Below are 24,986 nucleotides of genomic sequence, written 5' to 3' on the forward strand. Positions count from 1 at the left end.
CTCACCTGCCAAATCCTTTAAGTAGGCCTGTGCCAAGTTCACAACATTGTTAAAAATGTTGTCCCTCATTTTCATTTCCACCATTAGACCCTAACATCCTAATACAGGCATGGCATGACGAAACAATAATGCTACAACTTCTGATACAATATTACACAAATGGTGTAACAAATTCAAAGTGTTTTTGATACGACAGCAACAACATGCTAAAATCAATCTACTTTTAATTAGCAGAGCTTCAGTTTATGCTATTATGGTAAATTTGGGGAAAATAAATTGCAAAACTAAAAAAAACACTCATTAACATCATACTGTGACACTGCATTTTATTTTCAAAGAAAAAAATATAACTTCAATAAATATTGCAGAAACATCATCATTACAGACATAGAAATATGGATTCCAACATTCAAAAAAGGTCGAACGCTATACAGCTAACACAAGGTTTTAAATTAGGGCATATAGCCGCAACACTGTCTGGGAGAACTGAGGCACCAATGAGAGTAGTTTTAACAGATGACTCCAGTTTTATAAGAAATCATGTTTCATTATGATTAAGAATGAACAGAGTTGCAGTGAAGGTTGTGACTGAGCTTATGGCCAAAGCGTTGTAAAATAAGAATTCCACCATCTCTGATTTACGGCACCATTTCATCTGGTGAAAACTTTCTTTTTGATGTGGACTGGGATTCAAATGGTAAACATGTATTTGACCATTTTATTCCAAGAGGAATTTATCTTCTTGACTGCTCCAACAAATCGGTATGACTATCAATCTTGCAGGTCCTTCAACTGTCAGCACCAGACGAGGATGCACTTATTTCCCCAGGCCAGCTGTTTTTTCTTCCAATCGCTGATATGGGCCAGAGTCAGCGTATTGCATAGCTGAGATTACTCTCTAGCAGTTCCAAATGCTGATGGATTATGAAGAGGTATTAGGAACTCTCCTTGTACCAAGTCCAGCAATACTGAAGCTCCAGGCCGTGATAAGCTTGGGGTACATCAACAAACACATATGGAGGCACTGGAGTTGAGGCTTCAAAACAGTACTAATATCTGGATCCATGCTACCAGGTCTGTTGATATGTCCTCAAGCCAAGAACTACCAGAACTACCACCAACAACATAATCAAACACTGAAGACCGCACACAAGCACAGGAGTCCAAACATGAAACCTCGCGGCTACGACTCTGAAGCTTGACTTTGACACCTCTTTGGCTTTTTCAAAAAAAAAGAAAGAAACCCACAAGAACAGCTAATGTTTTGAGGTTAGCATCTCAACAAATAACGTTTGGAAACATGAAGAAGCTTCCACCTACCGACACACATATATCTGAGCAGTTCATCAAGGCAGTAACAAGAACATGGAAAAACCAATAACAAATAAAAAGGCAGGTTTAGCCACAGTGTTTGCGTCACATGGTTCCTCCATTTAAGTGCCTTCTGTTGTCTTGTCTTCTGCAAGAGACGTCCAATGTGACTTTCCTTCAAACTACTTTTCACATTTTCCTTCTGACTACAAAATATGCAACAACATACACATTCTCCATGAAGGTCCTCGACCTGAACTTCAAATATCGTGCCGTTTCCTTGAGCTAAGAGAAAGAGGACTGACTTATGTCACCATGCTATCCTCTCCCTTCAAGTTATTTGAAATTTCTTTTCAGGGTTCCAAGCACTTACATTAGCGTGAGCTTTGCAAAAAGTTTCTCCAGCGTTTGATTCTATTTTGTTCTTGGCTAGCTTAATTCAGGTGGGGCAGAATGGGCCACTGTGGAGGACATAAAGTGACATGACATCATCCTCCAATCCTCACTGCTTATTTGAGCTGCTCTAGAGGGTGAAGGTGGCCATGTCTCAACCCTCTTGTCCTCACCTCCAAAGCTAATGTAAACCACATGGTCTCCAGGCAGCTCACATGACCGTACAGCTCTTGGCCTTATCCTTCCGCATGTCCGAGTTTACTGCTTCCAGGTAGGGTCTGCTGGGCATGTGGGAAGTCCTCTTGGTAGCTCTGGAAGACTTGTGGCGTTTGACGTTCTTGTTGTTCTTGTTGACGCAGGCCAGCGTGGCTACGTGGAAGATGTCCCTCACGCTGTTCTCCGACTGCAGCGCAGAACACTCGATGTAGGGGGCTGAAATCTGCTTGGCCATGTTTGAACCCTACACAATGAGAAGAGAGTTTTGGAACTATTTCACCACTTTTTAAGTTCATCGGTGAGTTTAGCACACATATTGAACTTTAGGCTCGTTATTAAGTTATTAATCTTAGGACATACTACTTTATAAGGACCATAAAATGTCATTAAGCACTTAAATGATTCATTTGTCAGGAAATATTTCTGAGGAGAATGGGCATAAGGCAATGCACTTGCATAAAGAAGGAAAACCTCAAAGGAAAATAAGTGAGTATCCAAAAAACTAGAGTTCAAAAAAATATCAAAGGATGAACAAAGAAGCTGCTGGTGTACTGACTGAGAATCCAGACTTCATCATCACCACGTGAGTGATTATTTGGTTGGGATAGTGTAGTGGTAAACACCTCTGCCTTCTACACTGTAGACTGGGGTTCAATCCCAACCTAGACAAACACCTTACACTATAGCAATAAGAGTCCTTGGGCAAGACTCCTAATACCGCCTTGGCCTACCTAAGTAAAAAGATCAAATTCTAAGTCGCTCTGGATAAGAGCATCAGCCAAATGCCGTAAATGTAAGTTGTGTAGTGATTAATAAAGGAGGAAAATGGTACATAATTATTTGGATGGTGAGAGGCAGAAAATACAAAAACAACTTCTATGACTGAACTTTGAAGGTGTGGAAAATATCCCTTTTTAAATTTCTTTGAAACACTGAAAGTGAGCTGTAATAAAGCCAAAGGGTGGACACACTACATACTAAAAATTAAATGTGAGATTCTGTGTAATTTTCTGTTAAACATGATTTCCCGCTTTGCTTCCTTGATCTTGTATTAATGGCCATCTATTATACGGTTTCAAATATATAGAGTACATACACTATTCTGATGATATCAATGTGCTGTACAGTATTGCACTGTTTGAACAGTGAGTGAGCTTTTGACTAAGTTGTATTGAATTAAATAATAGAAATGTTATAGCCACTCACCTGATCATATGAAACTGGTGTCTGCCTGTGATTTGAAAGTTCCACTAAGGTGGTGAGGTCTGTGCGCAGGTCTGATTTACATCCCACTAACAGCATCTTGGTATTGGGGCAAAATTCTTGGATTTCTCCTTTCCACTGCAGAAGGAAAACGACATTTAAACCCAGTCTCATTTTACCCCTTGCACCTAAGACTTAGCCCTTAACTCTCCGTTTTCAATGTTCAAGCCTAGAGGTAGGGTGTCCCGATTTTTGTTGAGATAGAGGGGTAGGGCAAAGTGATAGGGCTCCATGACCCTCCAAACAGAGGCTTTTCAGGGACACATTTCAAACAGTGTTATGAGACAAAAGAAAAAATGGCAAGATGGCGACCAAAGAAACTCACAAATTTAAGTATTTTCACGGTTAGAAATGATAATAAACCATATTATCTTATAAGTTAGTTTAATGTCATTTTATGTCAATGTATTTTGACATAAAAAATCCTTTTCTTCATAACAAGCACGAAAAATCACTGTGTGCTGATGTCTTGGTAGCTAGCTAATGTCCCATTCCATCTTAAATAGTCCAGCAGTACCGACACCTGAACCGCCAGAATGTAACTGCTGTTCCATTTAAGGTGGAATGGGAAAATTTGAAGGAGAAGATGGCGAATATCTGACCTCAGCTTCATATCACTGAAGAGTTAGCGGTGGGTGATAATAAATAATTGTCATTCTCCCTCTTTGAAGGCAGATGATGCCCTAAATGTAACTAAAACCCCTGTTAACTTTACCCTCCTCTGCTATCACTGCAGACTGGCTGGGTCGCATACAGAGCAGTGCTAGTGGCCTGTTGATGAAGTAATGTTCTTTTTTATTTGATGGTCCCATTTCGTAGGGGAAGATTTCAACCACTAAAGGCTATGGGTAAAAATAAGAAATGGGATTGGGCCTTAGATAAACAAAACAGTTTTCAATAGCAATCCTTTGGTGTTGAAGACAATATAAAAAAAGGTTGGCTGCTGAACGCTACAAGCTACAAGAACGGCCCATACTTTTCTTTTGTGGACATTGTTTCCATATTCTTCCATACTATTAGTGCTATAGTGTTATACATAATAAGCAATGCAAATTAGTAGTGGGTGGTACACCAGTTCATCTTTTGGGGTTAGCCTTAGCCTAACATGGACACCACAGCGGTTGCATCGCTTCGGTTTCATGTGAAGTCATTTTCCATTCCACCTTAAATGGAGCAACAGTTCCATTCTGGTGCCAGAATGTAGATTAAGGTGGAACAGGAAATGTGAACCAAAAACTGACAAATAAGCGGCCAATTCCAGCCTTGTATACATTAAGATGTCAAATACAGCTGATATACTTTTCACAGATAAATGAGGAGACTGAATTATTATCAGAATGACTTATCATTACAAACTAGAGGCCTGTTCTCTGCAAAGAGGCCTATCTAATCCCAGGGGGTGGTCACACACAGTTCTGTCCACTATCATTATATTCAGAAACCACAGGGCAAACTGCAATTGACACCACCAAAACTCCAAGCCAAGTCTCTGAGATTAAATGCAAACTGACTCTTCATTTTCCTCCTTCAAATCAAAGCTGACCTCAGTCAGGTCACATGACTGTGTGAACCCACTTTTCAATTTTAGGGGAAAACCTGGATTGAAGAATCATTTGCTACGAACCTTCTTCAGCACACTGTCCAGGGTTTCTGGTCGACTGATGTCGAAACATATGAGCACCGCGTCCGAGTCGGGGTAGGAGAGGGGCCGCACGTTGTCGTAGTAAGGTGAGCCTGTGGAAACAAAGGATGCACCGATGTCAGTCAGTGCTAACACCTACATTCTGGAAAAGAAAGCTTTCTGAATTGTTCTTGGCTCAGGCATGCAGTTCTAGGGTTATTACATACAATTTTTTAGATATGCTGCCCGAAGTCGGACACATTGTTTTAGGATAATTTCGTTGGCTTAAAATATATTTGAATCCATTTGCTTTAAGTCATTCATGGAGGAGAGGTGCATGCAGGGAGTTGTGAGGCAAAAAAGTCACTAAAGAAATCTATTTTTTTTCATACTTATGAATCTTTTACCAACATCAACATTACATATCAAAATGTTCACCAGTGATTTTGTTTAGTAAATAAAATGGCTGTATTTGTGTTGTAGACATGGTGACCCCTGGTTCCTATCGCCACCACTGTAAAGAAAAACAGTCTCTACAATGAACAATTTCACCCCAAACCACCCTGAATGTCTCTGAATGAATCTCAGCCACTGAATTATTCCAAAATAAATAAATAAATAACACATGGAATTCCCCTTTAAGAGTATACACCTTATTAGTCAATCCAAGTGCTTATACTATAGTACTTCAGAGATATGTGACAGTTCACTTCTTCAGTTCACTGCAGGGGCAGCCTCCGTCTGGACAGGTCATTAATCTTTCTCAGAACTGCGTCAGAACCTCAGGAAACCCATAAAATAATAATTTAACTAACATCTCAACTCTTCCGCCTCTCACGATTCCTACTAAAATAAAAACGCTCACAGGCCAAACAAGGACAAAAAAAGATGTAAGCCTCTTATTCAGAGTAAGGCTTAACGAATGTAGGTTGCTGAAGACTTTGTAATGTGAGAAAATACAGCAATAAGGCAGTAAACCCGCCGCATACCAGACTTTCCTTGGTTTGTGGTGAGGAGTTTGACGTTATTGAGGTTTGGGCCCTAGCAGCGAGGATATAGCCAGACTTGCATATTTAGCCACCAATTTAAGAGGGAAAAAATGTCCATTTAGGAGTCATTTAGATTGAACAATGGCCTTGGTCTCAAAAAGTAAAATGAATATGTCAGGCCTACTTTCCATCAGCCACCCTGAAAATTCTTCGCATGATTAGAAGAAACCCCATAACCCACATGCATGCTACTGCCCTCTGGCCGACATAAAAAAAGCAAAGTTCAATCAAAATGGACACTAAGCAGGACACATATTTAACAAAAACCATCCATTTAACACAGAAGCCTCAACAACTCATTATAATATAATAATTTTCAGTGTTTATTGGGTTCACCCTTTGCCTTTACTGCCCTTGCTTTTAGTGTTTTAAAGAAATCTGCAGGGATATTCTTCCACATCTCCAAAGTTCAGTCTTAAAAGTTGGTTTAACATTTTCTGCTTCTTATCATTCAAGGAATCACATTCAGTGATGTTGAGGCCTGGATTCAGTCTATTGTTCAGCTTCTTTGTTTGATGTGTCTGTCTCTTTTTTTCTCAGTAACAGCTTCTTGAACAGCTACACATTCTTTCAGACCCATAGCACTGAGTTTTCTTCTCACGGTGGAAGGTTGGACAGAAACACCTGTAGATGTTTTCAGATCTGAAGCAGCTTGATTTTCTACCCCCTCTCTCAGATGGAAGCTTTAAGTGCTGTTTATCTGAAGGGACAGTGTCAGTGTCTACCAGGTCTACCAGGTGGTTGTTAGGATTTTCTCTGCAGCTTTTAATCATTTTTGAACTCCAGTTTTGGAAACTCCTCTTTTTTCCCCACTTATCGTCTACTGAAAACTCACTTTGGTGAGTGGATTATATCTAATCTCCTCTGAAATATCCCCTGAAAAAATGAATAGCTTGCACTTAATGGCTGGAAATTAAACAAATAAAGGGTCCTCTCTGACAAATATCTAAAAACTTAATTTTCCTAAATCGGAATGCTGCCCCAATGCCAGGAATCTGAGGAATTTGTTTTTTTCCACCGCTTAGACAGCACGACTGCTGGGAATTCCTTTGTAAACTCCTTTGAAAGATGGAGGTCTTCTCCTCGTGCCCACAAACATTACACAAACACTCCTTTGGGAGCGGGGAGGTGTCTGGGTGCTTAATCATTTCTGTCAGGAGCACAAAGCAAAGATATACACAGTCTGTAAGAGTCAAGGGCGCAGACTGCGCGAGCCTCTGTGAGAAACAGCAACAAGAAAAGGCCTTTTTATTGAGGTTTAACCACCTGAACGGCCTGTATTTTCAAATAACTTACACAGTCTGATACAAAGATGCAAAGCGCTCTAAGCAAATCCTGCCTCCCACTGTTCTCCAGCCTTGCTGACAGAAGCAGAAGTACAAAAATGTGCTAGCTTGCTTGACAAGCATGTTTTCATATCCAGCAGCATTAAGACCTACATTAAAGACGCGAGAGCCAATGTGCCCAACATCAGAAGATATGTTTGAGCAATTATAGAGTGGATTACGCTCTACGTTGCTTCTAAATGCAAGCCGATGTGCTTAATTTGAGAGCTGAAAAACGTTCAAGGGTGGATGCTTCAAATACATCATGAATACAGCATTTAAATTATGAATATTTTACAGCATTTAAGCCTATTTACTTAAGCTATACAGTTCAAAAAGTAGGGCTGCAATAATTTGAATACTTAGTATATGTTTATTACTTTGGTATTAGCTTCCAAAAGCTTCGTTATTTGTTACATCACAAAAACTGCAGCCAACAATAAATGACATCAACATAATAACGTAACAACATAACAATAACATGAGTTATTGTACTAGAGAGAAATACATTTAAAAAATTACTTTTTAAACAATGCTGTTTAAAATGTGTCAATGCTGGACTAAGAATAGTCCACCAACCAAAAACATCCAGCCAACAGCCTCCTGTGACCATTGATGAAGGACTAGAGGATGACCAACACCAACTGAGCAGCAAATAATGAGCTACTGTCTCTATCTTTACATCTACAAGGTGGACCAACAAGGTAGGAATATCTAATATCAGTGTTTAAAACTGCAGCACTGCTGTGTCTGATCCACTCGCTCCAGCGAACACAAACTAACATGCAACCACCACATCAGAGTTACTGCTGAGAATGACCCACCACCCAAATAATACCTGCTCTGTAGGGGTCGCGTGAGGGTCCTGACCTTTGAAGAACAGGGTCAAAGGCAGCTATCAAAGTATGCTGAGGAGCAGATGGAGTACAGACTATAACTGTAGAACTACAAAGTGTCCTATATGCCCATTGGAGCTGATAAAATGGACAGGTGCAAACACAAGGAGGGAGTTTTACATTTATGGCATTTGGCTGACACTCTTATCCAGGGCGACTTACAATCTGATCATTTTACATAGGTAGGCCAAGGCGGTGTTAGGAATCTTGCCCAAGGACTCTTATTGGGATAGTGCAGGGTGTTTGCCCAGGTGGAGATTGAACCCCAGTCTACAGTGTAGAAGGCAGAAGTGTTAACCACTACACTATCCCAACCACAGTTTTAAAGTTATGGCTGACCGATGTATATCCAAAAACTCTTGCCAGTTTCTGAACCCTTTCATCCTGCAACTGCTAACTTCCTGAGTTTAAAAAGACAATAAATAATCTTGATGGAAGACAATTAAAGGACGAGGCCTACCACTTGCTATGCGCACAATCTGACCCAAAGTGGTTGAAAATTGCAGAGCGACCAGAACTATTTCAAGACGAGGTTTGTTTTCTCCTCAAAGAGCGCACTGCCTTTACAGAAGACACAAAGTGGACCTCAAGTGTCTTCAAATGCCAAATAAATATTGACAAATATTGAGCACTGGCTTCTGGAAAGCATAAATTTTTCCTCCCAGCCTTCCGCTTACAAAGATGTGCGAGTGTAAGCACAGTAGCCTCAACTTCCCACAGTCATCAAGTCTCCACAACAAACTCAGAACTCAGTCCCAACTTTGGTTGCTCAAATACAGTCATGCAAACCTTCATTCAGGACCTGAGGTCATTGAGGTCACGCTCATCCTGCTTAGAGCAGGAATCTCTGGAGAACCTCCTGTAGAACTCTCCAGTTCCCTGACCCATGACCTGGTGTCGTCTTTCATCGTGGGTTTCTCGCCAACGTGAGCTGGGGATGCATGGCGCACTCCAATGGTGTGTTCCACAAAGTGGGCTAAGTTGCCATTTTGAACAGGAGATGCCTCAAGAGAGCACTCCAAGCACTCTGAAAATGTGAGGGGGATGGGCAGTATGGTATAATTAGCCAGAGGCTGCCCTCTGTGACAACCTACTTTCGGATTGGTGGAGCCAGTTCAATTCCAATTGCCCATTTCCAATCTTTCTTCAGGCAACTACATGGTACTCACTAAACGCCATACTAAAAGGCAGTAAATGTAATCAATAAACTCTTTTTAATGCTTAGGTGCAAACCCAAGGTTAAAATTGGTAGTTTTACACCACTGTGGTTGAGAACTATTTGTAGAGATATATGAAATTGAGATCATTCCATGTCACTTCATACTTTCCTGTCACCTCATGCATTTCTCTGGAAAAAACTGCTCAAACAACCACACATGATTCCAAATCTGTGCTCCAATAAGTTTGCGTTATGAATGCTTAAACTTTGTCCTTTTATGGTATAAACAGCATTTTAAATATTGAGTTTAACTGCTTGAAATGTTAACTGGGTTGAAATATTAACTGCCTATAACTACAATACAAACAGTATTTTAACTAGTTTCACGCTAATAAAGGCTCTTAACAGGTTCACTTATTCAAGCATGAATATTATTCAAGTAATTACAATTTCTTGTACATGAAACCACAGAAAATGTTAGTAGAACCCTTTTTTGAACCCTATTTTCAAAAAGGTTCCATACAGAACCATACACATTCTCCATCACTTCACCAAACAAAGAAACATTTAAGCATGAAAGGGTTTTACACAGAACTGCCTTTACTAAAGACCCCTTGAAGAACCAACTTTAAGTGTATATCACAGGTTGAAAGGATGTAATTATCTTGCGGGTCCATTTCACAGGGACTCATTTGCTTAACACTGTGACAGTGTTAAGAATCAGCAGCTACGAATATTCACAATGGCCCCTTACAGTGTCTGACTGATAACAAGTAACAAAAGATAAGGGATGTCAGTCTTTACACTGTTTTGTTCACAGTGGGTCAGAAAAACAGCTGTTGCAAAAGTTGTTTACATGCATTTCACCCCATTGTGGTCCTACCATCCCCTTCAAAGCTGAAGGACAGTTAAAAGGACACTCTGGCCAAAGTGAGAGACTGTAATCTGTGGTAAACACGTCTACTTGCCTCTTCAATAGTCTCTAAAGGGAGTTTTCCCAGTTTAAAGACTAGAAACACCCCTTATGTGATGTATCCTGAAGGTGGGAATTATTTTGGAAAAGCAACAACTGCTTTTTTGCTAACTGGTGGCTAATGTTACCACTATAAAACGAAATATCTTATTGCAGCTGCATAACTGGGCTAACTTTCTTCAAATCATTATGATTAGAATGGAGAGAATGGATTAACTCACATGAAAGAAATTCCTTTGAGGAGGACAAGATAAAAGCTAAAGTTAGCAAAGCAGCTATGTGGATGATTAGCTGCCTTACCTCAAACTTGCTTCTTTTCTTTGACCGAAAGGGTAAAAGCAACGCCTTTGTGAACTAAATGAAAGTGGAATTGCTGTTTAATTTTACAATTTTGTTAAAAAAGAGAGGTAAGAGTTTCAACGATGCTAGCTTGGTTGTGTTTATTAGCACATGGAGCAGGCTAGGCTAGCAGTCAGGACTGAATGACACCACAGGAATTCCCAATGACTGTTTGCTGTACTTGCCTAAAGATTCTGTCAAACCAGTTAGGCTGAGGGATACAATGCTTTGCGACACACATATATATATATATAATTAAACTCTAGCTTTAGACTAGAAAGCTCCCTAACAGGAACACACTGGGATGAAGACAAAGTACAAAAGGTGTTGTGGAGTCAATCCTGTCCTAAGGGGTCAACTGCTTCTTCAACAGAAAGCAAACGAAAAACTGTGCCAAGACACTGTTTACCCTGAAGCTCTACCCATTCCAGATTCCCAAAGTTTGAGATTGACGTGACATATGCGATGAGGTAAGCACTTCTTCGGCATGCACTTGTGTGTACACGCTATCTGTGTTTGTTGGCTGCGGTCCATTTGGCCAAGTTTCCTGCCGGAGGGCAGGCTTGCAGTATTACTAAAATCAGCTGGGAGGGGGGGTGCAGGTCAAACGCAGGCAGAGTTTGCTGTTCTGGCCCCCTTCCTCCGCTCCAGACGGGCAGCTTATGCAGCTGCTGGAGTCAATCCATTCTGCAGTGGAGTACAGTCACTTTTACAGTCACACAGCTCTTATACTGCTATCCACACACACACACACACACACACACACACACACACACACACACACACACACACACTCTTTCTAAGCCGCTTCTCCGTCAGGGTCACGGGGGGTGCTGGAGCCTATCCCAGTGGTCATCGGGCGGAAGGCAGGATAAACCCTGGACAGGTCGCCAGTCCATTCTCCAGGAGAAATTTCCCTTTAACCACCCCTTCCTGAGTTAAAACGGCTACATTAGAGCAGGATGCCCATTGTGATGGGCACAGGTACCCTAGGACCAGCACCGGGACCCACTGCTATAAACAAGACAACTGCAACTCAAACTGGTGGTAAAATTGTGAATAGAATTTACAATTTAAAAGGCAAACAAGAGTCCAGTAAGAAACTAATTCAGACGTGTGATTTATAAGTTCTCCTAAATGGAATTGTGAGGCTATTCCCTGCTGGTTCTGCTGAAATGCCAAAGTAATGACATCTGCTGAGCACATCCAAACTGTCCGTGTGATCCCTAGAAGTGCTAATCCTTGAGGGAGGCTGTTTAGGAGAGTTATAGCTTCAGGGCATTTTGAAAAGGGGTGGAGAGGCTTTCTGCCTGAAGATTTAAAGCTGAGTGTCACGGAGCATCGCAGGCATTCCAGAGAAAGGAGAGTCACCGAGCGGCACCTAAATAAGGCCCGTTTTCTGGGCTTGGTCAGCCTCTCAGATGACCTCATATATATTCAAATCTGTAGTAAGCAAAAGTTCCTCATGTCCGTCACGGGTGAAGTGCTCCAGTTTGTGTTTGCTCTGCTGTTCTTTAAATTAGACCACATTTGCATATTTTCTACACAGAGTGAATTACCAAGTAGAGAGTTTAGATGGTATGAGAAGCTTCGGGGAGGCCAAGATGTGCCCTTAACTCTGAAGAAACCAGACGTCTTGGGAGAACGTTAAATGAAAATTCCACTGACTTTCCGAATTTTCTGCATAATTCAGTCGTTGAAATGTAAACAAAGTTGTTCAGAGTGTTTTGATGTGAAATGGCTCATTGTAGAGAACCTCACTGACTCAGATTTCCTTACAGTGGTAGTGATAGGAACCAGTCCACACACATACAGCCATTTTATTTACTATTCAAAACCACCAGTGAATCTACACTCTTCTGATTTTTTATATGTAATATTGATTATGGTAAAATAGTGATAATTCTGAGAAAAATAGGTTTTTTGGAGACTATCTTGCCTCACAACACCCTGCACGTATCCCTCGGACATTAATCAGTTTTAAAGAATGCACAATTTTAGAGGCATTAAATGCTTCAGACGTCCGGTTCCCACCACTACCATTGTAAAAAGACATTTCATCAAGTCACTGAGTGACTTTGTTTACAGTGTAAAATATACATGTATACACTTATCCAGAAATTTTGAAATAATAGTGGAATACCCCTTTAGAATGCATCACTGAGTACTACAACAAGCCCCGCTCGTTGGGCTTGGGAGGGTGGAATTCATTATAGTGGAAAAATCTTACCTGAAGTGTCCCACAGACTGAGCTCAATTCTCTGAGAGTCGATTTCAAAGCTGGCTGTGTAGTTCTCAAAGACGGTGGGGACGTAGTTCTGGAACACACACAACAACACACAATAAACAACAACAACAACAAACAAAGAGTAACCGGACAACCTAAAACATTAATCTCATTCAGAGACCACATGAACTACACCCGAAAAACCACAGCTTACATACAATATATACAATAAGAGGAGAAGGAGAAGTCCACCACGTTTTCTAAAATCATGCATAGCTGCTGTTAAGATGGAGAAAAAGTCATTCAGAGTGGTTTCATGCAAAATGCTCCATTCTATAGAAACCAGGAGCCAGAATTGTTCACAGTGGCGGTGATAGGAACCCGACGTCCACCTCTAAAAGCTCCCTCATGGAAGGTCATCACATGAAATGGTTATCACTGCCTGATGTCTGAGGTATTGTTTTAGTTTTGTCCTGCAGTGTATTTTTTACTGAGGTTTACATGCAGATCATTGTAAAACAAAGTAAACTTTTTTCAGCTTTTCCTCTATTTTGTCATCATCAACACTGCATATACAACCTCCGAACACATGCTGGTTCACTGGCTGTAGTAAATACAGTGTGTTGTAGACATCACACTTTCTGGTTCCTACCACCACCATTGTAAAGAAGCTTTTCTAGAATGGTGCATTTTTCCCTAAAACCACTTTGTTCACATCTCATTTGGCAAAAATTGATGGAACATTTTGCTTACACAGAGTAATATCCTCTGGAGTGGGATAATATGGCCTATATAAGTTGGACAAAGTAAAGCCACATTTTAAAAACATTCAAAAACTGTAAACCAGGCTAATGATTTGTCTTCGTTATACATATATACAACATTATACTGGCCCAAATCCAATTATACAGACTCTCATATGAGCAAACATGCAATAGGGAAAAGCTTACAGTAACAACATTTGACATAATTTATCACAATAACGATAAATACTGCCATCCTGCCCAGCCCTAATATCAAACTAGTTAAACTGAACAGTATGGAAAGTAAAGTTACTCCATATTTAAATGGAAAAGCCCCAGTAATAATAACCCACCTCTGGAAAGCAGTCTTTCGCAAAAACGTGCAGAAGAGCCGTTTTCCCACACTGAGAGTCCCCAATCACCACAATCTTACACTTCACACTCTGACTGGCATCCATTTCGGACACTGCAGGGAGCTTCTGACTGTCCTTCATTGATTTCAGCAATAAATCCCTTCAGAAACCGAGATGAACGTAAACTCCGCGCAGCATCCCTCGGTTAGCTCGGTCCAGCTTTCTAACAGCACTTCTCCAGGTTCTCCCGGGTCTGCTCTCCCTTCATCTCCGTACTGGGGCACCTCCGAGCTGGCAGCGTGTCTTCTAGTGCGCTTGGAGGAGCACATGCCACGAGAGAGCTCCAATAGCCACTCACTGATCTGCCCGAACCCCCTCCTCCTCCTCCTCCTCCTCTTTTCGCCCTTATATGCGTTATCCGCTGAAAGAGCGCCCTCTTTTGGCAGAAATGCTTTTAGGCGTTCAACGGCTTACCTGACCACCACGTTTGTATTCCTCACTTTGTGGGGTCTTTCCATGGGCCATGAGCCACGTAGCGTGGAAACAAGCGTGTGTTCCATCTCCTCGTGAACATTTGCATTTGGTGCCCATGAAGGGGTAAATACACAACCAAATACACACACACACACACACACACACACACATATATATATGTATATATGTGTGTGTGTGTGTAGTGTGTGTGTTTATATATATATATATATATATATATATATATATATATATATATATATATATATATATAATGTGTGTGTATACACACACTACACACACACACACACACACACACACACACACACACAAAACGAAAGGAAAACTGATGAGGAAAAAGTACCATCTTTAGCAATTTTGGCCAAGTGTGGAGGTAAATTTAGCCTGGCTTTCCTCACCGTGGATATCCCTTACTTCCCTCAGTGCTTTTGGGAAAAGCAGCAGACTGAACGTGAAAAAGGGGTGCTAAACCTGTGCATACAGAACTGTGTAGAAGTCAGAGACCACCCTTTACAGCCCACACGACCATTAAGGGCCTTTTCCCTGCTGAAAATAATCATAGAAACCATTGAAAGTCAGGTTTCTGTTGGTTTCTGCTGGTGTCCAGTACTCAGTAATGGTATTCTGTGCTTTCCTGGTGAGTTGATAGCTCTGTGGAAAGGATTGTGATGATTTAACAAATTCATTTGATGCTTTCCTAATGTGGGCCTACAGGAAACTAGTGGTCTCTAAGGGTGTTTTCACAGATACTTTTTAAATGAACCAAACTGAGTTCCGTTGTAGTGAACCTGAAAGGGAACCGACTGCGAATGACCTCAGTTCTTTTTGTCTTCACATTGTAAGTGAACTTTGAAGAGGACTCTTTCTGGGCCTTTTTAGTATGGATGAGGTCTCAGACCATCTCTTGTTAAACAAAGGAGTGGTCTCGAAGTTTTGCAAAGTGCTGTGTATTGTATAATTGCACAAATGTGCTCTAATAAATATGTCATCAGCATATTAACATCTTAAACAAAAAAAGCATATCATTGAGGCATTAACCTTAATATAACTTAGCAACTACTATGCAATCAATATGTACATATGCTCTGTAGTTATGTGGAGTATTTAAAGAGGACTTCCACCTATTTTTCATAATTGCTGCATAATTATATGGTTAACTCAGAGTGGTTTAGGGTGAAAAGCTCCATTCTGGATAAACGTACTGACTCAGAATTGTTCACAGTGGTGGTGATAGGAACCGGACGTCTGAAGAGATTCTAAAAGCTCCCTCACAGAAAGTTACTACAAGAAATTATCACTAATGCTATTATACTGCCTGATGACTGAGACATTGCGTTATCATAGTTTTGAGAGAAGATTTTGAGCCAAAACAATTTCAGCAAGACACATGCTGAGCATTGTGAGGCAAAATAGTCCCCAAAACAAAGAAAATTTCTTTTTTATTTATGATCAGATGCCAGATGTAGCACTTTTTTATCATCACCAATATTACACTACAAACTCAGAAGACATGTGTTGGTTCACTGGTGGTTTTGGATAGTAAATTAAATTGCTGTATTTGTGTATTTGTGTTAGACACATGGCGACTCCTGGTTCCTATCATCACCACTGTAAAGAAATTTGAGTCTCTATAATGATTTATAATAGAGGTTTAGTGACCCTTATTAGTCCAACAACAGGGAAATTTCACTTCTGCATTTAACCCATCTGTGCAGTGAAACGCCACATACACACTAGTGAGCACACACACTAGGGGTAGTGAGCACACTTGCCCAGAGCAGTGGGCAGCCCTATCCGCAGCACCTGGGGAGCAGTTGGGGGTTAGGTGTCTTGCTCAAGGACACCTCAGTCATATACTGTCGGCTCTGAAGTTCGAACCGGTGACCTTCTGGCCACAGGGCTGGTTCTCTAACCTCCAGCCCATGACTGCCCCAGTATATAATACAATTTCACACCAAAGCACTCCTAATGACCCTGTCTACATCTCAATGACTGAACTGTGTAGAAATAAAAGAAAATGGTGGAATTTCATCTCTGACAGATCTTTAAAGGTGTACACCATCATTTTTGACCTAATCTATATTTTATAGCATATATTTGATTACTATTGACAATAATTTTGTTGGGATTTTCCTGAAAGGCACAGAAAATCTGTATACATGTTAGAGAAGACAATGTACAGGTGCTGAAGCGTTGCTTCAAGTTAATGGACTTAATTTTCCAGGGAAAGTATTGTCTATGGCAAAATGCTACAGGTGCATCAGACAGAGATTAGGCTGAAAAATGCTGAAATATTCTTTAATGTCTGTAAAAACTGTTGAAGGGAACCAGGTTTCCATACAGGCAGTAGGTTAGCAGACCGTGTTTGAGTAGCTTGACGCGGTTGACACTAATCCTGCCATTCGTTTCAGAGACGGTGACAGTATGACAGGACGAGTTTGTTAACTTTGCCCTGCGGCCTTTCTGCACAGTGAGATATAATGAGAGACTGGCTGCCTGCCTGGCATCAGCCCAAAAGCCTGCGCTTCATTTACGGCCTTGCCCAAGGGCTCTGCGTTTAGCGCCAACCGCTCTCCGGTCAAACCAGCCATTAACGCTCACGACCGATTCTAATGATGACTTCTACCAAGCAGTACACTCCTCGAACGGCCAGCTCCCTAATTATCGAGCGCCGGGCCACCGTGGGCATGTTTGTGCCCTCACCCAGAACAGCCATTATGTTGCCCAAATTCGCAGGGGAACATAAATAACGGTGGATCCGCGAATCGATTCGCCAGCAACGTGCTCCATGGATCTCATTGATCTGCCGTGTAGAGCCCCAGTGGTGTCCCTCCTCAATAATGGTTAGTGGGACAGCAAAATAGAGTAGCAGGATAAAAGACCCTGTAAGTGGCACCCATCCCCCACCCACTCAGCCTGGCCATCCCGGCCATCCCAAGCTGTTCGGAGTGACGTGTGATTGCTCTGGACAGCTAGCACCGACTTCGCCCCAACAGGACAACCACAAACGAGGCGTGTAAGGCAGATGCTGCTTTTCTCCTTTGTCTCTAATTAAAGTAAATAAATCAGGTTATGATTATGATAATATTAGTTGAGTTACAAATCTGAAAGGTAAACTGTACATATTGTCGTTATGATTCTGAAGAAGTCATTCAATGCAATTTTACCCCAAACGTGTTTCAAAACATGCTAAATGTACAAACGTCAGTGGAGGGACTATTTACACAACACTAGAATACAAGCAATAAAAATACATCAGGCATTTTTTTTATTATAATTATATTTGAAAATAGCTTAATAATTTTATTTTGGACAAAAAACTAAATGCATAATTTATTCTGCGTTCTGCTGTGAACAGCAGCACCACAGTAGTCTGTAGAGTGTGGTGTTTTCTTTTTGTTTTTAAGCCTTCTGATGATGTATCTTGAAGGTGGGAGGAATTTTTGGAAGTCTACAGCTGCTTCGGGGGAGATCTGAAGGTGGGTGGTCTTGGAATTTTTTTTTTTTTTGCTGGCTGGCTAATGCAGAAGGTAGCCAAATGGTTGCTAACATTAGTGCTAGGAAGCCAAATGTCTGTACATCAGTGGCTACGCCAGCCATCAGTATTTTGTGTTATGTTACTCCTGCTAAAGAGTACGTTTGGATATATTTTGCATGTCTGTTATTCTCTTATACTATAACATTGCTGTTATTAGCTCAATTCAGATGAGATGAAATGCAGGGGTTGTCGTGGCATGTGGATATGCTGTAAACACCCCAGATACTCCACTCAAGACTTACAAGCTTCCAGGCCTGGGGTGACTATAATGGCAGCTGCAAGTATAAAGTATTACTTTATCAATGAATGCACAATATTAATGACTACAAACATAGGGGTTAATAGAAAATACAACCCACTAGAAACTCCTGGGCTTATTTTATTGCCATCAAGATCAATATGGCAGACCCCCCCGCCCAATGAAGTAATACAAGGGCTACAAGATTAACCCCTTAGGGCCACCAGTGGGCTCAAAGTTTTAATATACACTCCTATAATGTAAGAATAGCTCAGCCAATTTGCACTGAAGTCTCTGTAGTTACTGAATGATAACCTTCTCAACCATCTACAGTTTCTGCCTATTGGTGGGAGACTGCAGGCTCAAATCCTGGCAATGCTATGACTGAAAAAAGAAGACAACTATCTTGATATATTTGATGCAACTGATAAAACTGTGGGTGGCTTTTAGTTTTGGCCAATAAATCAGTCAGGCTCTATAATAAATGCAAGAAGAAAGATTTGCCCAACTCAAAAGAATGGATCTAATTGATTTGAAAATGCTGATTAGATCAACATTCAAAACAAACATTGCAAAGAACACATGCGGATGAATATTGACCCTTGTTTGCAAAATCCATATTGTGCGTTGAGCCAATGTGCCGTGGCATAAACGCATCGTCATTCCCTGCAACTAAAGCTTTGATGACAATTCAACAAAGGCTCTCAGCCTGTGGAAGCACACACTCACACGCACACACAAGATGCTCTGACTGCCAGGAGCAGATGGACATCTGAATAAAAAAGGGTGCTGCACAAAGGAAAGGGGACAAAAGAACGAGCGAATGGTCTGGATGAAATGAAGGTGAGTCTGAGAGAAGCATGGAGGAAAACAGCAAATTGAACGGTATTTTCTTGCTATTCAAGGACATGAAGTGCAGCGGCCAGCCTCTGACCCACCAGACCTCAGTTACTCAGAGGTATCTCTTACGTAACTTTGAAATATTTCACAAAGGAGTATCAAGCTGTCCCATCACATGCCTCAGCATGGCTAAATAAGGACGTGGTGGAAGGTTCTGGGTCTACGCTCTGGCAGATGTTGCTAGGGAGTGACTCTGTGGTTAGCAACAGAACACACAGAACGGGACAGAGGCTGCGTGTTATCTCTAATAACATCATGGCTGTGGTTTAGTCCGATAAAACATGACCTGTACCACTTTCAAATAAGACCGTGTTCATGAGTGGTTGAAAATGAGTTATTGTTTAGGTCTTAAAGAGCGTAAAATCATTTAGTATTGTTTATAACACAGGAATGAGAAGGGCAACCGTGACCTGTTGTTTGACTAACAGTGAACCCACAGTCATTTGTAGTGGTAAACCTCAGATTTGGATGTTTACTGATCTTACTTTGTCTTTTTCATCAGTCAGCATTGACCCTCTCAGCGTCACTGCATTCACAGTCTTCAGCTCACTTTTAATGTTGTGTTTTAACTGCTTAGTAATGACTAATGAAGTGTCAATGATCTACTTAATAACCATTAACAAATTCATTGAAGCTGTTCAGAAACTCTTTATAATGTTGGTCTTATTTTAAAGCAACATTGAAAAAAAAAGCAAAGAAACTCAACTTAAACGTTTATTTTTGTTCCACTACAGCTGCGAACTAAGAAAGTTGGCACAGGTTGATGGTGCCGACTTGGGTTAAACACTGAATGGGGTAAAAAGAAAGAAAAACCTGCTCTAATCTAATCTAAATAAAGAGAGACCTGTGCAATGCAAATTAGTCAGTTGGAGCATAGATATTGTTTTTTTGTATAATTGTATTACTGTTATATTTGTGTGTGTGTGTGTGTGTGTGTGTGTGTGTGTGTGTGTGTGTGTGTGTGTGTGTGTGTGTGTGTGTGTGTGTGTGTGTGTGTGTGTTCTTGCCTAGTTTCAAGTGTTTCAATTCTGCTGGCTACTCATCATCTCCAGGTTAATGTCTCATGAGGTAATCCTTGTAATTCCCACTCTATAATTCTGTACTCTGGCTCACCTTTCCCGGAAAATCCAACCACACTAAGAACTGCACAGGTGCAGCTGTAGATGATTAACCTTTCAGTACTTACCATAAATGTTTTCTAAACGTTTTCAATATTCCCACAATTTCTTCTTAAGAGCTTGAATTCCTAAAAATACCAGAATTGCATTAACCACTTCTCAAATATCCATCTTAAAACATCTGATTTGTGCCAGATAGACGACGACCAGATATTCCCTGACCCAGTACTGGACAGTGGGATGGCATACAAATACGACGACATTGTTGAAACGGCACAGTTTTCATTGGACCCCTTTTTTTCCACATAGATGTTATTCACACTTGGTCACATATTGACCTCAAAAGCAGGCTACTGTTCAGCCATTTCTGACTAACATCAAAAGCCCTGTTTATGTATTAATTAAAAATACAGTTTAAATAATGTGTATAAATACAATATACAGCCTTCAGATCTTAGATATTTACAAGGATGGTGTTATGATCTATTCAAATCCAACGCATTTACTGAGATAGTAATAAGCTAAATATATATTTATAAGGCATTTTCTATTGGGAGGTGTCTGCCCTAAACCCTAACCCCTAAATGCAGACTTGGGAACATAATCCTGACTCTTTTTTTTATTTTGTGTGTTATTTTTTAAAATGTTCTTTTAAAAGAGTTTCATTTTTAAATTAAAATTAAAAAAAAATTGCTGTCATGTTTTCATGTCACTATTGAAAAACAAAGTTTTAGTCTGTGGGTGGAGCCTTCTTTTAGCCACACCCTTGCATTTTAGCGCAGGAAGTGAGACTGCATCCCTGTCCCTCATGGCCACATGGTGAGTAGTTAGGACCCCATTGTTTTGAAATGAATGTGTCCCAAAGCTTGAAGAACTCACTCACTGAGTCAGTGAGGATTGAGAATTAGGAATGGTCAATTCCTGAACACATTTTCTGCAATTAAGTAAACTTTTTTGTGTTTTAATGGAAAATATTTTGTTTTATGTTTTTTTATGTGTGTACAACTGTTCAGAGCTATGTTCGCACATCTGCTCGTTGCTGGCTCTACTGTCACTACTGTAACATTTGGTAAAGTGTTCTGAGGGTTTTGGTAGTGCCAAATTTGAATGTTCATTTTTTTAAATAAAATAAATACGATTAAGGTAAAGTGGGACTTAAAGCAAAAGGACTGTAGTCTAAAGTAATATATATATATATATATATATATATATATATACCCTCTGTGAGGGTCCATGGGGGTCCTGACCACTGAAGAACAGGGGTTCTAAGTAAGTGGAGCTGATAAAATGGACAATGAGCGTAGAAACAAGGAGGTGGTCATAATGTTATGCCTGATAAGTGTATATATACATACATACATACACACACACACACACACACACACACACACACACACACACACACACACACATATATATATATATATATATATATACATGGTGTATGAAGTGAAGTTGTGGATCAGCCATCGTCAGCATGGAACGAAGACGACGGACTTGTTTGGCAGCAGTCAAACTGTTCGCCAAGCACAGCTTCACAGATGGGAATTTCCTCTGCTGCGGATGTAACCATGGCGACAGTCTGTTTGTGCTTTGAGCTTAGGAAGAAGACAAAAAAAGAAAAGTTTTCTCTCAATACGCCACCCCGCCCTCCTCCCTTCCAGCACAAATACCCCCCAACACTGCTAAGAATCTCTTGTGAGGTGTTTGCATACTTTCAAATCCTCCTCCACCTCGGCTATCTGAGAACAAATGCCGCTTTGACAGTTGTGACGTACACCCCAGACTGAAAGCTCCCGGTTCCCTCAAGACCCACTCAGAACATCACTGACAGCCAGAGAACACGTCCACAATGAAAAATGTGGAAAAACATGCACTTATTCACGGCAATGCTATTCATTACTAATTGCTGGTGCTGCACCGAGACAGGTGGACAGTCAGATGTTCCACTGGATGTAACGTCAAGCTGTTCTCTAAGGCTTTGGCACTCATGTGCCTTCAATTCAGTCATTTCTGCTTATGAAAATTTCATGAGCTACAGCAAAATCAATGGGAGACAGCATTATTGACAAATCAAATCCACAGTTGAGTTTGAGTGTGGGCACAAAACTAGAAACAATCAATGTGTCTAAATTATATAGTCTGCGTCATGGTTTTCACAATCAATAATTAACAACTTCTTCTGCAGAGGGTACATTAATGTAATTTATAATTGTTTAAAGGTCTTTGTGAGGAATTGCAATGATATCTTAAAAATTCTGCGTAAATAAATTGTTAAGTAAAAAAAGATCATTCAGAGTGGTTTATTGTGTAATGGTTCATTGTAGAGAAACACAAATATAGCCATTTTATTTATTATCCAAAACCACCAGTGAACCTATGCCCTGACATGTTTATATGTAACACTGAAGACATTTCATACGTGTAATGGTAAAATAAACTTATATCTGCAAAACAAATCTTTAAGTGGGGACTACTTTTGCCTTACAATGCCCTGCATATACTGTCATGAATGTATTTTAATAAGCTTCAACGTTTCTAAGGGAGTCCCATTAGGTTCAATTTTGGGGCCTTTGCTTTTTATTTGTGCATTACCTCTAGGTAAGGTGATCAGAAATCATGAGATCGCCACTCTAGGAAAACGTTATATAGAATTGTTCACAGTGGTGGTGATAGGTACCAGATGTCTGAAGCATTTAATGTCTATAAAAGCTTCCTTACTGAGCATTTTCACACAAAATAGTTATGGAAATCTTGCAAGCCAGACCTCCACTTTACATCACAAAGTCTGGTGCTACTTGACTTAGCCAAGAACGTTCTACAAACCCTGAATTGAAAACCCTTGAATTATTATTAAAGATACACAATACGCTGTGAAGAATTGTATGAATATGAATGTGTGGATAGCCAATCAGAATGGAACTGACAAAATCCCAAGTTATGGCTAGTTTAGCATGCAAAATGTAGGCTGGGACTATGAAACCTAAGACATTTGAGGTTTCACTGCTGAAATATAGTTTATAAAATCCATTTATAGTGGAGTGGTACATGCAGGGTGTTCTGAGGCAAAATAGTCCCTGAAGAAAACTTATATTTCAGGTTTTCCTCTATTTCCTCATTATCAACATTCCAGATCAATGCTCAGAAGACGCATGTAGGTTCATTGGTGCTTTTGGATAGTAAATAAAATCGGTATATTTGTGTTGTAGATATGGTGACCCCTGGTTCCTATCGCCACCACTGTAAAGAAACCTGAGTCTGCAAGTTTTTCTGCAGTGAAACATTTCACATCAAACCACCCTGAATGACTGTCAATTATGACAGAGGGGAACTTTTGCTAACTGTTTTACAAATTGGCATCACCACCAAGGTGAATTTGTCCACTTTTTAGTTGTGCCAGCTTCTGGTGAGAAAGAAATGGAGGGATTTCACTGTGAGCTCATATTGAGAAGCACCAACTGCACACAATGAAACAGCATTTTGATCCACTTCCAAGGAACTGGCTCCCAAGTGGCTAGAAACAAAGAACGTCTGGATGGTAACTAAGCCAACCCAAAATGAGCTTTGTAAAGCTTCAGGACGCTTGTAGCAGGCTGCATAGTGGTCATGGCAAAGTTAAATACTGTTGGCTCACAGAAACATGCAAAGCTGGATGGATGAATAGATGGACGGAAGGATGGATGGGGAAATGGTTACTCACTTGATTTGCTCCGTCACACCTGGGTTTCCAAGAACACAACTGGTCACCACAAGCCTCAGCCATCTGCTCCCAACAGTGAGCGAGTGGCTGGCAAGGCTGGAACACAGTATACTGAATGACCAGTCAGAGTGACAGATTGCTGGTCATTTAAAAATAGACAGTACTGACTGTGGCAGAGATGAAAACATTTAGGGCAGATTGTTTTTTTATCAGTGGGAAAGCTAGGCCTTCATAGGCGTAATGATTTCTGGGAATGATTTTAGGTTATTTTTATTCAGTAACAGCATCATTTAGTACGACTTAACAATGAAAAAGTTTTTATTGGGAAAATCTTGAAATGAAAAACTGTCTAATCAGGACTGTTTTCTCTGTGGTATCAGATAAAACTAGCATGTTCAATAAACGGAGTTATTCTACAAGGACTTTTTATTGTGAAGGCAGGGCTGTGTTCCTGTGTAGCTCAGGAAGAACTGAGATCAACTTAGCGCCACTGCCTTAAAGGAAAGGATGTAGCTAGCGAGACTAGAGCTAACTGTTCTGCTTGTGTAGCTGTGGCCAACTGCAGTTGGTTAATAAAGCACAATGACTTGTGCAAAAGCAGGCGATAAACACAGCCAAGCAAACTTTCCCATTGGCCAGGACTTCAGGAGCTGAACTGAAGGCCTTAAATGTAAGTTTAATGATCACCATTATTAGAAACTGACGGAGGAATCAGCCAGTCATGTTTTGATTTACAACAAGTTGGACAAATTTTTTAGGGATACATTCAGGGTGTATTAAGACAAAATATTTCCCAAAGAAAACCAATTTTGTTCAGATTTACTACCATTTAGTGTCATCAACCTTACATATAAAAACTCAGAAAACACATGTAGGTTAACTGGTCATCTTAGATAGTAAACAAAACGGCTATATTTGTGTTGTAACCATTGGTTCCTATCACCAACATTATAAAGAAAGTCTGAGAAAGTGAGTTTCACTACCATGTACCATTTTCACATCACACCACTCTGACATCTCAACCATTGAACCATGCAGCAATTATGAAAGATCAGAGGAATTCCCCTTTAATACCAGACAGAAAAGTCCAGGAAGCCGCAACTGTTGTCAGGTACAGGGTGTCAATACGTGG

The 24,986-nt window shown here is 40.5% G+C and overlaps 1 protein-coding gene across 1 annotated transcript; it reads right to left on the minus strand.

Moving 5' to 3' along the window:
* Nucleotides 1–309: 309 nt before the first annotated feature.
* On the minus strand, nucleotides 310–14,234 carry LOC108425951 (rho-related GTP-binding protein RhoE-like). The gene is made up of 5 exons (XM_017695045.2): nucleotides 13,869–14,234; nucleotides 12,776–12,863; nucleotides 4,808–4,917; nucleotides 3,127–3,261; nucleotides 310–2,164 (listed from the first exon to the last, which is right to left on the minus strand). The coding sequence occupies exons 1-5, from the start codon at nucleotides 14,007–14,009 to the stop codon at nucleotides 1,916–1,918; spliced, it is 723 nt and encodes a 240-aa protein (XP_017550534.1). The 5' UTR covers nucleotides 14,010–14,234; the 3' UTR covers nucleotides 310–1,915.
* Between the last annotated feature and the right edge of the window lie 10,752 nt (nucleotides 14,235–24,986).

The sequence above is a fragment of the Pygocentrus nattereri genome, chromosome 6 (genome assembly GCF_015220715.1).
Source record: "Pygocentrus nattereri isolate fPygNat1 chromosome 6, fPygNat1.pri, whole genome shotgun sequence".
Lineage (NCBI taxonomy): Eukaryota > Metazoa > Chordata > Actinopteri > Characiformes > Serrasalmidae > Pygocentrus > Pygocentrus nattereri.